General features: G+C 37.5%; 1 protein-coding gene across 5 annotated transcripts in view; it reads right to left on the bottom strand.

Moving 5' to 3' along the window:
* The window catches only part of PIBF1 (progesterone immunomodulatory binding factor 1), a 175,516-nt gene that overhangs the window by 159,535 nt on the left and 1,332 nt on the right, over nt 1–14,649 (bottom strand). For all 5 annotated transcript variants that reach the window (XR_011427823.1, XR_011427825.1, XR_011427824.1 and 2 more), the window contains exons 2-5: nt 14,333–14,632; nt 9,260–9,360; nt 5,835–6,033; nt 3,326–3,445 (exon numbers count right to left, since the gene is read on the bottom strand). Coding sequence is in view for 2 of the 5 variants with exons in the window: in XM_023621682.2 (XP_023477450.2) it covers nt 3,326–3,445; nt 5,835–6,033; nt 9,260–9,360; nt 14,333–14,584 (672 nt within the window). In the remaining 3 variants the exon portion in view is untranslated. The remainder of the gene's footprint in view (nt 1–3,325; nt 3,446–5,834; nt 6,034–9,259; nt 9,361–14,332; nt 14,633–14,649) is intronic.

The raw sequence follows: 14,649 nt of genomic DNA, 5'->3' as shown, positions 1-14,649 counted from the left end.
GGAACATTAAGAACATTCTTTAATACTCTGTGAGGGTCTACTATGCACCAGCCAGAATGATCCCTTTACCAAACGTCAGATCCTGCTGCAGCTCTTTCCAAAATCCTGCAATGCTTCCTTTCACTTAGAGTTAAAATTAAAGTCTTTAAAATGACCTCAACAGACCCATTACCTCGCTGATCTTATCTCCAACTATTCTCCTCCCTCAACCATTCCAGTCACATTGGCTTCCTCATTGATCCACAAACACCAAGGCACCCTCTTGCCTTTGCACTGGCTGTTCCCTCTGCCTGGAAGTTCTTCCTCAACAACTTTGTTGTACCCCTCAGCTCCAAGTCTTTGGAAACTTGTAACCTCCTCAAGGAGGCCTACCAGCTGACCTCATACAATTGTGAATATGCTTTCTTCCCTGGCCTCCATGCAGCTCTACCGATTATCCTAAACTATTTTTTTTTCCTTTGCAGTTATAACCTTCTATCATACTCTATGATTTGCTTATTTCTAATGTTTACTGTTTGTTTTCCTACGTTCCTTTTAAAATATAAATTCCATGAGGCCAGAGATCATTGTTTCGTTCACTGAGGGATGTCAAGCATTTAGGACAATACTTGTCACATAGCAGATGTACAATAAGTACCGAATGAATTTCACTCTCATAATAATGAGCATGTGAGGTGGGTGTTATGCATTATCCTCCCTACTTTACAGACGAAGAGAGTGTACGATTGAGGGCAGGGAGTAGAGACAACTAAGTTTTTATCCAAGATCATCACACCGTTGTCAAGTTGCTGCGATGGAACTCAAACCAGCATCTTTGAATTCTCTAAATACTAGAGCAGTAAATAATTTAACAACTCATTTCAAAAAATAAACCCCCACAATATATAGTTAAGCTAAATTTCTTTTAATATTAAATATTAATATTTATTGTTCATTATATCCTTACAAAAAAGTCTTCGCTGGTTTGACTTTTGATTTAAAAACATTCACTTATTTTTTCTCGGTGTTGGGAAAGCTGACCTGTACAAGGCCGTTGACAGAGCACAACCACTGAACTTCAAGGGCGGCTTTAATATAAAGGTGATTCTATTGTATCAAAATCATATTCTCTGATTTCTAAGACCTTTTATTAAGTAGATAAGACAATGCTTAATTTCTTTCTTCCTGATTGTGATTCAATTCTGTTTATATTATCATTAAATTTAGGAAAAGGTTTAAGATAGAGCATTATATTTTCAGTTGAGAGGTGACAAAAATTTAAGAAACAAACTTGCACATGGAAGCATTCCGTGATAGTTAACTTTATGTGTCAACTTGGCTAGGTTGTGGTACCCAAATATTTAGTCAAACATTATTTTAGCTGTTTCTATGAAGGTATTTTTCAGATGATTAACATTTAACTCAGTGGACTCTGAGTCAAGCAGATTACCCTCCACAATGCAGTGAGCCTCAGGCAATCAGCTGAAGGCCTTACTGGAACAAGGACTGACCTTCCCTGAGCAAGCAGGAATTCTGTCAGCAGACTGTCTTTGGATTCAAACTGCAGCTCTTCTCTGACTCTCCAGCCTGCCAGCCTATCCCATCAGATTTTGGATTTGCCAAGCCTCCAGAATCATGTGAAACAGTTCCTTAAAATAAATCTCTCTTTCTCTCTCTCTATATACATATCCTGTTGGTTCTGTTCCTCTGGAGAGCCCTGACTAATACAGGTACATAAACAAAACTGTTTCTATGTTCAAGAGTTATTAGTGCATTAAAAATACTCAGGAACCCTATGAGTCAAAGCAGTGCTAATTATCTATGCTTTTCTATCAGTAAAATACTAAAAGTGTTAGCAAGGTTTAAGAAAACAAAAATCAGGGATGCAATGCCATTACTGACCCTGGAGAGTAGAGATTTGCTTTACCACACAGTAAAAACATATTACATACTAATGATAATTGTAGAGTTGCTAGTTTTTTTTTTTGGCCCAAGGAATTTCTTCACTCAAGAGAAACCACCCTCAGAACCGCCTAATGTTAAAGTGATTAAAAGAGAGGTGGTTGGATACAAACAAGGATAAGCAACTCCTCCTGCCCTCCTCCTAAAAAATAAGAAGTCCCTGAGGGACGCTGAGGTACTATGAGGTGCTACAGAACCAAGTCTGAAAACTCGTCTAACTGCCCTGTCCTCAACAAGCCCTGTACTGCCACCACCATCCTGGGCATTTTACAGAAACAACAGAGATTAAATGACATGCCCAAGGCTGAAAAATTAGTTACCAGCCAAACTGAGGCCTTCTAACTTTGTCTTTTATTATTTTGACCATAGATGCAAATTTTTCAAAAATTAAAAACTATCTTTCCAAATATACAAAAACAGTTTACCTACACAATGTGGCAGGTTAGCAGAAGGAAAAAAACACAACAGAACCCTGTAGTAGGATTGATATTGGCACATCTGCCTCTCTGGCATTGCTCCTGCTGACTTCATCACTCCTAGAAGGACAGGAAGGACGCTGAACCTTTATTTTGCCTATAATATTGGCTCTATACTAATGACGTAAGTGACTCTGTCCAGCACTAATAGTGAAGCAAATTACAGCATCGAAATATAAATTAAATTGTAATTATTTCTGGATAATAGATTTTTGGTAAAAGATGGCCTTGAAATAGGACATAAGATAAATATTTATATGCAACTTTGTTAAAAATCACATTTTTACTCTGTAACAGAAACATGGGCAATTCAATGAAATGAATAGACCAACAGTATTATTTTCTCCATTTGACAGAGCAAGAAATATGAAATGATTTGTTCAAGGTCACACAGAAAATGAGTGTCAAGATATCATCTAAGGTTCTACCTCTAATCTACTAGAATGTGAATTCTCTCGTGCTCACTGCTGCCAGCACCCAGAACAGCACCAGGCACATCACTGGGGTTGACGCTAACAGCAGGGCACGTGCTCTGAACAAGAAGAGCTACCAGGAGAGCTAAAGGTATTTAATAAAGAGGCAAAATAACTGATAAATGGACGGTAGCTCCCTTTCACATCACAAACAAGGCTAATCTGTAACAAAGAACTGAGAATGAAATGAGTTACAAGAACAAAAAGCTTGGCCAGGGATTACAGGTCAATATCACGGATTTACCTTGTCCATCTTTAAGACGACTATTTCTAATTTAACGTCCTTCCCACTACTTATGAAGAATCACAGCAGCCAGCATCCCCTGGTCCTAGTTTTCCATCGTTTGACTTTTATATTCGGTATCACAAATCTTGAGGAACTCCCTGTAGAGGAACTTGGAGCCTCTTCCCACCAGCAATCAAAATCATACAAACCTCTGTCAGTTGTTTCAGTTGGCCTTTGTTTTCACTTAATTCTTCTGATAGGTCATTCTTTTTCACTTGTAGTTCAGAGATTTCCTTTCTTAAAGGATTCACTAGTTCATAGAACCGAATCTTTAAAAAAAAAAACAAACTAATAAGCAGTCTTGAAATTCAAATTACAATTAAAATTTGCTAATTTACAATACTCAATTATCAGTAACAAAAGGAAAGTATGAAGGTAATAAAAGGAGGGAGTTAAGGAGTTTCAGATTATATGCCTGTACAATAAAGTTTTGTTTTATTTGTACAAAACTAAAACAAGACAGCTATTAACTGACCCCAGCCACTAATACTTTATTAAGTATTAATGCTCAATTTGATTTCCTCAAGGCCCAGATTATGTATGACTCCCCACCCCGACACAGTCTCTCCTTTCTACTATTAATATTCCATTTACTACTTACTCATCTCCTACTACTGCTCACTCCACACTATATGCTTATTTCCTGAACACAAGTGTTCAAGAGTTTTGCTCTTGCTGTTTCCTCATAGAGAAAAGTTCTGCCCTCATATAAATGTGTGGCTCAACTTTCACTCCCTTCAGGTCTCTGCGCAAACGTTACCCTACCAGTAAAGCCCTCCTTGATCCCCCTAACCTGATTTAAAATAGCATCCCCACCTGGTGAAGAAAGAAAGTCCAAATTCTTCACTCCTGCTCTTTTCTCCATAGCCTTTATGACAAACATTCTACATATTTTACTTTTAATTTATTATCTGTGCTGCTCCACTAGCATGTAAACTCCATGAGGGCAGGCATTCTTGTTTTTAGGCATTGCTCTATCTCCAACGCCTAAATATACAATAAGCCTACATCCTAGGCCCTTAGTGAAGCTCTACTGACTACCACTGCAGTGAAAGCGCTAATCAGGGTGAATCAGGAGTATCTTTCATATCACTATTTCCATTTAGTTCAGACCTCTCTTCCTGCTCAAGATGCTCCCAGGGGAATGTGCCTGCCCTAACAGTAAAGTGTTCAATCTGACAAGTTCCAATAAAACTAAGAAGCCATGAGCAAATTAGGAGAGGGTAATTAGGGACCATTTAATGTATAGGCATACAACCTGAAACTCCTTAATAGACTGCTGTACTGAAAAAGTATCCTATCTGTTAAGAGGCAAGTCCTAAGGTTAGTCCTCAACACAATGAATCTGCATACAATTAACTAGTTAGGATAATAATGCCTGTGAAAACAAAAGATATGACAAGGAACTTATCAACAAACCAGAGAGCAAAAATATGTATAACTGTCATTAATAGGTTACTTGATATCTACTAGGGATAAAGCCTCAAGGACAGCACTTGAGATATTTAATTTGCTTTGGACAGTACATGTTGGGTAGAAAAATTATATTTGAGCTATTCAAATAAAAAGCTGGACAAAAAGGTAATACTTCATTTCATAGAAAATCATTCATCTGGAAACCTTATCCAAATCAGAACCAAGTGTAGCAACCATCACTCCAGCAAAAATAACAGGTAATATTTATTATGTATTTACTATGTTCTAAGTTCTGTGCTGAACATTTTACATAGATAATCATAGCTAATCTTCACCTTTACCCCAATAGAAGGCGCTATGATTATTATTAACCCTTCCACAGATGAAAAAATTCAAGCCTCTTAAGGTGGAATGACATCTATATATCAGAAACCAGCATTTCTCAATGTGTATGGTCTGGGGAGCCCCAGTCCCTACCCCACTACTCTAGGGAATTCATAAGATCAAAACTATTTTCTTAGCAATACTAAGATTTTTTGCCTGTTTTCACTCTCATTCTCTTATGCCTGTTCAGTAGCATTTGCCAGTAACCACATGACGTGTGACGATATCACAGCCCTTAAGGCTAATGGAATGTGTGCTTATGTACTTGTGTTTTAAAAATGTCTCAGTTTTCATTTGTAATATGATAAATAGTAATAGATACAGCACACAAACAAAAGCTTTTTGGGGTCCTCTATAATTTTTAGAGTGTAAAGGGATGCTGACACCAAAAAATCTGAGAGCACTGCCACAGATGAATCGTATGTGTAGATTTGCGTAACCAACACTGCAATGGAGATTCTGAACTACAGATCCACAAAGATCTCCCTCATCCGACTTCTTTATAAGCATATCAGCTCCCCTCTCCTCAACTATCCCTAACCCCCGGTTACTACTAGTCTGTTGTTTATCTCTATCATTTTTCATTTTGATAATGTTACAAACCACCAGTTTATGACAAAATAATTCACTTCTATAGACTACGCAGCCACTAACTTCAGGGCTCTATTTATTGCTTGACTTCTGCAATCAATGGTCAAGACCCTTTAAAATTTGGTGATTGAACACAATTTACCATCTTCGGATCAGGGCCATAAAATAATTTATCAATTGGGTACTTCAAAGGTTATGGCTACAACATAAATGGCAAATTTTAGTCTGAAGATACACGCAGTTTTTAAAACGATAGAAGACACTTACAGATACATATTCAGGAATGGAAAGCTGATCCTCAGGGAAACCTCTCAGTTTCACGTACTGCTCCTCTGTCAACTCAAAGGCACGCAGGTTTCGACGAATATCTCCGGCTTTCTCTCTTAGCTGAAGATTTGTCTCTTCCAGCTGTTTCTGTCTCAATAAAATAGTTTCCATTTCTTGTTTCATTAGTTCTTGATATTTTCTGTTAGAAGAGAATTTATGGCAAGCTTAAAAAAATTCTTGAGATTTAATTTTCTTAAAGTCACCTTTTTATAGTAACGTAAAACTAGGAAATGAGTTCAATAGTATTTTTGACTGTAGCGACTAAACACTTATTTACCTAACCAGTTAAACATGAAATGACAATTCTATACTCATTAAATGTACAGCCGCATAAATTATTAAACAGAGAATATTCTTGAAGAATAATTTTAAACATTATACATTTCCTCTGCTTAAGGTTTAAGTCTTATACATCTATTTTGGACTCTACTCATTAATGTAATTTTCATTTCCTTTATCCAGGTACTTCAAGGTATACCTCTTTAAGATGGCAACACTGAACCATCGTAAAGTATTCATTCAACCAACGAGGTAATGAAAACAGTAATCTGCACATAATCACCATTCTCAAAGAATACATGCAGTAGGCAGTGTTATTGTTAGTTACCTACCCAAAGATTTTGAGCAAGAAGTGACCATCTGATTTTTTCCCCTCCCTACTGTATCACTCCCATCAACATATAAACACGCTATTTCTCCTACCTCAAACAAATGAACAAATGAAAAACACAATTTTTGACTCCATTTCACTTCCCCTTTTTTGCTCCCCCACAGAGCAAAACTTCTCAAAAGCTGTATACATTCACTGTCTCCAATGCTTTTCCTCTTCAATCCATGCCAGTCAGGTTTTGACCCTCCTACAGACATCTCAAGGTCACCAAAGACATCCAGATTGCTAAGGAACAATTCTCAGTTCTTTCCATCCCTACCCTAATGATAGCACTTGACACAACTGGTCTCTCCTTCCTTACACACTTTCTTCTCCTGGCTTCCAAGACACCACACTCTGTTCACTCTGTTCATTTTTCTCCTATTTTACCGGTGGTGATTTCTCAGTCTTCTTTTCTAGTTTTTCTAAATGCTGGAGTACCCGGTCCTCGGTCCTCTCCTCTTTCTATATTCACTCCTTTGGGGAATTCATCCAGCCTCATGACTTAAATACTGTCTATATCCTAATGATTCCCACATTTATATCCCTAGACCAGAATTTTCATATACTTCCACATGGATTTCTAACAAGACAACTCTAACTTAATATGTGCAAAATGAACTCCTGCTCTCCACTCACACAGCTATTCCACTGTTTCTCCATCTTAGTTGACAGCAACTTTATCCTTCATTTATTCAGGCCAAAAATGTTGCCACAGCCCTTGGCTCCTTTTTTTCTCTTAAACCCCACATACAGTTCATCAGGACATCCTATCAGCTCTATCTTCAAAATATATTCATAATCCAAGTACTTTTTACCACCATCAGCTACCAAGAGGATTATTGCAATAGCCTCCTAACTGTACTGTCAGTATCATTCAATCTGATAAATATCTAAAGAATTAGAGTAAAAGCCCTATTATTGAATGTCATGGTTTTCAAAGCATTATCCCTGAACCAGCAGCAGCAGCAGCATTGGGAACTTGGTGGAAATGCAAATTCTCAAGACCCAACCCAAATCAGAACCTGAAGGTGGGGCCCAACAATCTTTTTTAACAAGCCCTCCAGGTGGTTCTGATGTATGCTAAAGTTTGAGAGCCACTGATCATAGGTGACAGTGGCTAATAATTGGTCAGGAAATTTTGAAAAGTATCAGCTAAACAGTGAAATCTTACAAAGGGAAAAGATACCTACTTTACACATTTACTTTTTTTTTTTTTATTAAGATTATGATAGTTTGCAACCTTGTGAAATTTCAGTTGTACATTATTGTTAGTCATGTTGTGGGTACACCACTTCACCATTTGTGCCCTCTCCCCACCCGCTCCTTTCCCCTGGTAACCACCGATCAGATCTCCTTGTCTCTATGCTAACTTTCACCTATGAGTGGAGTCATATAGAGTTTGTCTTTCTCTGTTTGTCTTATTTCACTTAACATAATACCCTCAAGGTCCATCCACATTGTTATGAATGGGACGATTTTGTCCTTTTTTATGGCTGAGTAGTATTCCATTTTATATATATACCATATGTTCTTTGTCCAATCATCAGTTGCTGGGCATTTAGGTTGGTTCCACATCTTGGCTATTGTAAATAATGCCACGATGAACACAGGGGCGCATGGGACTTTTGGAATTGCTGATTTCAGGTTCTTAGGATAGATACCCAGTAGTGAGATGGCTGGGTCATATGGTATTTCTATTTTTAACTTTTTGAGAAATCTCCATACTGTTTTCCATAGTGGCTGCACCAGTTTGCATTCCCACCAACAGTGTATGAGGGCTCCTTTTTCTCCACAACCTCTCCAACATTTGTCACTCTTGGTTTTGGATATTTTTGCCATTCTAACAGGTGTAAGGTGATATCTTAGTTTACACATTTACTTCTAATTAAAATATAGAAATAAACATTCATCAGCCAAATTTTTTACATAGGGTCCAGATTTTTTTAATACAGAGGTATGCTTTGTTTTTGTGTAAATCATTGTTCATCATTTCCAAGTTCAATTTCATAACAATGGAGGAGAACTTAAAAGACACTTCAGAAGAAAGATGATGGGATACTTCTTATAGATTTGTTTGATTTTTGCCCCTAATCTCTAAACCTGTCTTGCTTATATTTAATTTGATGATTTTTTTTTAGTCACTCACTTTTATTGAAACTTTCCAAAGACTTCATTATAGTTTTCATAGGAACGACATCTTTTTTTGTACTCCTACTTGCTTATATAATTTTTAATTAAGTTATATAAGTTTAATAAGTACAATTCACCTAAGCATATTTGAGAGTAAAGACAATGGACTCTTGATAGCCACACTCTGAGATGGAGAAAGTATGCAGGCAAATAGAAGGTACTTTAAGCTAGGAGAGTTCAATGGGCCACAAGACTCAATCAGCATGTTTTACAGAGCAAAAGAAGAAAGTTTAATCCAGACAGCAGGCCAAGTGGTGGTCAGTTTAGAAAGCTTGCATTGTCTTTTATGATAACTTACATTGGCAATGTTTGCTGAATGAATGTTGAATTTTGACTTTCTGTATTTCGTGTACTGTATCCAGTAACCTACTTTTTTTGTTGCTCTGTATGTAAAAATTATTACCATCTTTGACTTAAAATTTCTCTATTTTAGCTTATAATTATAAATCACATGTACGAACAGGTAATGACATTACTTTTAACAGCTAAATAGGAACTGTGGCTTTTTAAAAACTTTTCTTACCTAGCATCCTTCTGTTGAAAAGTCAGTTGGTTGTCTAATCTCAATGTTAGCAGCTGCTTCTGGTGAAGAGCATCATTAAGTTTCTCCTCCAATTCTTCAATCTTAATAAAGAGAAAAAGGTACATTACATGGTCAATTTTCAAATTTATCACTATAAAAACTCTTCTGTTTGAAAGATAGTAAAAATTTTAAAAAGCATTTAAAAGCAATAGGCTAAAAATGGATAGAGGATTTTTTGCAACGCTTGTGTCCACAAACTACAAAGTCTGTTCATACCAATGGTTTCTACGCTATGGTTTGAAACTGCTGCCTCATAAACGGTTTTTTGCCAGGCTGTCATTAAGACTGTTATTTTTCCCTTAACCCACTCTCACTGAGAAGCCCACTGATAACTGGGATTGTGTGTTGGTGCCTTGCCCAGGTAATGATTTCCAGGCCAGACTGCATTTGTACTCCAGATTCACACATTTGACTACTACACATCTTCAATTAACTATTATAAACGTCCAAAACAAAACAAGTCATCAACCTTACCTAATCTTCTATTCCTTGCACCTCCCTAGTTTCCAAAGCAAAAACATTTGAGTCATGTTTGCTATGTCTAATTCTCCCCCACTGCTTATTCTGATCAGACACCAGTTTTTTGTTGTGGAGTTTACTTCATAAATTGCTGCCAAAACTGTCCTCTTTAATAGCCACTGACAAGTCTTCAGTTAGACCTCTATTGTCTCTCACCTGGACTATTATAGTGGTCTACTCAACGGTTTCCCTGCCTCTAGTTTTGTCAACCTCCAAACCTATCTTTTATTCTTTTATTTTACCTTTGAAAAATGCTATCAAAAATTTATTTCCCTAGTTTTAAATCCTTCAGAGGATGCTGTCTTCACAATAAATTGCAAACTTTATGGCATAATATATTAGTCCCTCTTTACCTGGCCCTCGCCAATCACTTCTCGTCACTAACTTAAAAGAAAACACTGTTCCAGCCAAATTAAGTGCTTGCCATTCCCCAAATATGCTGTGCTCTCTCTTAAGCCTCTATGCACTTGGATTTTACCCTTAGTCTATTTAGAGAATTCTTTACTCTCTCTCCGTAAACCCAGGCAATTCTTGTTCACCCCTTAAAATAGATTAATAGCCAATGCTTAATATCTTGCATCATCAAATTCCCCCTTTCTACTGGATCATTCCTGTCATTAACCAAAATGCTCTATCTTCCACTAACAAAACAACAAACCACACAGCCTTGATGACACCACTGCCTTTGTTACAGTACCATTTTTCTGCTCACCATCAGAGCAAAACTTCAATATAGTTTTTGTCTCTTACTATTCCAGTAAAACTATTCTTGTTGAAGCTATGAATCACCTCCATAATGCCCAGTCCAATGGTTATTTCTGCATATTTATCTTACTTAACAGCATGATTTCACAGAGCTGACTGCTCCATCCTCTTCTGGCTTCCATGATACTTGTCTCTGGTTTTCATCCTAACTCACTGGACACTCTCAGGCTTCTGAGGCCCCTTTCCTGGATTCTCTGCCTCTATCTCGTTTTTAATGTTGCACTGCCCCTTGATTTGGGGCCCTCTGCTCTCCCTAGGTGAAGTCATCCAATCCCATGGCTTTAAGTGCCCTCCCCCACCCACACATCTAGTCATGGACTCTCCCCTAAACTCCAACTGACAATTCCATTTAGGAGTCTAACAGGAGTCTAAAGTTTAACGTGTTCAAAACAGAACTCATATTTAACTCACAGAGCAGTTTTCCCCTAGCCTTCCATTTCTCAGTAAATGGCTCCAGTTGACGAGGCCAGCAACTTAGAAGTCTTACATAAGGCAATTGCCTAATAACTGTCTTTTGCTTGTAGCTTACCTGCCCTTAGTCTATTACTTCAGTGCCATTTTGAATACAAAACTCAGGACATGTACTTCAATTGCCTAAAATCTGCCAATAGCTTCTCTGACTACACAGTCTAAAGCAAGGGTTAATAAACAATGGTGATGGCCAAATTCAGCCCAGGTCCTTACAGCCCGAGCTAGGAATGGGTCTTAAATTTGTAAAGGGTAGTAAAAAAACAAAACAAAACAACAACAATAACAAAGAATAATATGTGATAGACCATATGCGACCCACGAAGCATAAAATACTTACTGTCTGGCCCTTCACAGAAAAAGTTTGCTGACTTCTTATCTAAAGCCATTGCTAAGTGATGCTATATCACATGACCTTGAAGACACCTGGTTTGTTTTTTGATCATGTCTCTCACTTGAATGGGGACTCCATATAAAAGGGACTCTGTCATATTCATTGCTATATTCCCAGCAATGTCTCAATAAATGTCTTAAATCAACACATGATAACCACATTCCTCCTAATTACTATTTCATAAATCAAGAACACTGTTACCACAAGGACAGAAACTTCTTTTTCAGAGTTACAACTTTCACAATTTCAACCGACTTCTATGTTAAGTCCCTGAACTCAGAGACAATCAGGCTGGGAAGATGCTCTCCGTTTCCGAAGCAATAAGGAACCCACAGATCTCTACTGGGAGCTAAACAAAAAGAATTTTTGGCATTTAAAAATAGACTGGCAAGAAGAGTGAAGAGGAAAGGATCAAAGTAGTGGAATAAGGAAGGGCATTTAGGCAGCAACGGATGGGGTAAAAATGGAATGCCAACAATTCTCTAGTATCAGGAAGTTTGGCCTTCATAGCTACCCTCCTAAGTTCTCTCCGCTAGCAAGCAGCTGAGTGGGAAGTGGGAATCGACTGCTTTTAAGTTTCCTTGGACCTCTCTGTTCCTGTTTTTAGACAAGGAGAAATCAAACCAACATGGGCCAAAACATGCATAGTAATAAACTGTAACATTAGTAATAAACTGTAATAAACACAAACATTGTATTGCTGCCATACTGGTGTGGAAAGATGTTAGATTACATAGATTCACATATTTCCTAACTAAAAAAGACTTTGACGAGTAGGAAAAATCTGTTACTTATCTCCCAGCATCAAGTCTTCCCTTCTTTCTGAGGTAATTCTGATTTTTATTCATGACAACATCATGTCCAGTTAAAAACTTACATTTCCCAGCTTCCCACTTCTTGCAACTAGGGGTGGCCAGTTCTAGTCAACTGCAGTCACTGGCTGGAGCTTCTGGGAAGGCTCTTTAAAGGAGACTGACTCACTTGGCATATGCTGCATTTTCCCATCACCCTTTTCCTTATTTCTGCATGTAATATGGACACAATACTGGAGGTAGATGAGCCATGTGTGATTTTGAGGTGAAAAGCAAATGCTAAAAATAGATGCCCAGAAGATTAAAAGTAGCCTGGGTTCCTAATGATAACAAGTAGTAACCATACCAGGTCTAAATTACCTATTTACAGATTCCTGTTATACCAGACAAATAAAATCCTTATTTTCCTTAAGCTATGGTTTCTGCATTTCTGTTATCAGTAGCCACCCTTTTCCAATTCTCTAGTACTAACAAGTGAACTTAATTCCTGAAACACTGGACAGCTGGGTCAATCTTTTTCCACAACAGAAATACCTATACTATTCATAACGCTTGATCACTCAGGACTACTTGAACGCTTCTAATGACGGGAAGCTCAGTAACTTAAAATCAGGCCATTTAAATGTTAACAGCAAGAACAGGTAGACCTGTTCACAGTACCTTTCCTGTGAGTTCCAACCATTACAATGGAGCCTTAGTCTAGCGAAGAAAATTTCTTTTTTGTAATGCTAGAATGCAAGATTTTCATCCTTATATCCCTGATGAAAAGCTCATAGAACAGTGTCTGGCACAGAATAAGCAGTCAATAAATGTTAGCTATCAATAATTTTAAAAAATGTACCTAAACCATTTCTTTACTTCATCAAGATCTTGGGGTCTAGGACACTTCATTTTCCTAGAGAGACATGGTCAAGAAATTTTTCTAGCAGCAAGATACTGAAGAACAAGCATACATAGGCAAGAGCTAAAATAGTAGACTGATATAAGAAAGAAAGTATGACTGAAACAACAAAATGGGAGGGAAGACAGGAAGAGGTGGGATCAAGAGCAGAGGTGGAGGGTTCACCATTGGGAAGAAAAGATTTCTCAGAGACAGAAGTAGTAAGAGTTAAAAAGTATCTCCTCTCTTTTTGAAATCACTGTAAATTTCCTATAGCTAGTGACAACTTTACCAGGTCTTACATACAATACTCTGTAACTGTAAATAACCATACAAGGCAGAAAAACAAGGAGTAGGACAGCTCTTCTTATTGGCAACATTACCTGTTAAAAACTATGGTAATTCAATTTATAGTTGTTACTATGACACAGTAACTACCAAACAGAAAGACAAATATAGTAAGTATCAAATAGAAGGATACCAAAGAAACCAAATCTCCAGGTCAGAGGACTATACAGATTCAATAATATAATTATGATCTTGATTCTCCTTATCAAACTAGTCTCATCAGGGTTAGTTTTTAATTTTTTTCTTTTTTGGTGAGGAAGATTGGCCCTGAGCTAATATCTGTTGCCAATCTTCCTCTTTTTCCTTAAGGAAGACTGTCACTGAGCTAACATCTGTGCCGATCTTCCTCTATTTTGCATGTGGGATGCACCACAGCATGGCTTGATGAGTGGTGTGTAGGTCTGCCCGGGACTGGGACCTGCAAACCCCAGGCCGCCAAAGCAGAGCACATGAACTTAACCACTACGCCACTGGGTCAGCCCCAGGGTTAGTTCTAAATGAAGGAGGAAACAACTTGGCTAGAAAAAACACCTAAGAAAACATACCTCACACATGCTAGATTTTAAAAATTGAGCCCACAGAATCAGTTCATCCCTGCTCACCTTTAAGTCATCTCTTCTTTCAGGACTTACTATTTAGTACACAGAAATATTACTCACTCCCTCTCTCCTTTCAAAAACAGCTTTTTAAAACTATGCAAGAAAATATAACTATATTCCTGAAACGACGAATGTATCATTTCAGGTTCAGATTACATGTATATATTTAACAATTTATCTGCAGCTTGAAGACAATAAAGCATATAGATAAAATTTAACCAATCTCACCTTTGTAAGATAATCCACTTTCAAGTTGTCGATCATCATGTTTTTCTGGGATAGCTCTATTTTCAGTAACTGAATATTATGAAGCAGTTCTTTCCGTTCAATTAGCTGTCTGGTGATTTTGCCCCTACCTTCTCGCTCTTCTGATGAGGAAATATCATCGGTAGGAACTGTTGTTTCTAAGCTAATATCTTCGGATTCCAGAGAGCTAGAGATGTTGACTTTTTTTGATGCCTTGGCAATTTTTCGAGACATTTTTTATTATTACAGGTCAGTTTTCTTCTCCAACTCTATTTCAATTTTCTGTAGGTTAAAAAATA

This window comes from Equus caballus, chromosome 17 (genome assembly GCF_041296265.1).
Source record: "Equus caballus isolate H_3958 breed thoroughbred chromosome 17, TB-T2T, whole genome shotgun sequence".
Lineage (NCBI taxonomy): Eukaryota > Metazoa > Chordata > Mammalia > Perissodactyla > Equidae > Equus > Equus caballus.
This window is presented reverse-complemented; position numbering and strand designations above follow the sequence as displayed.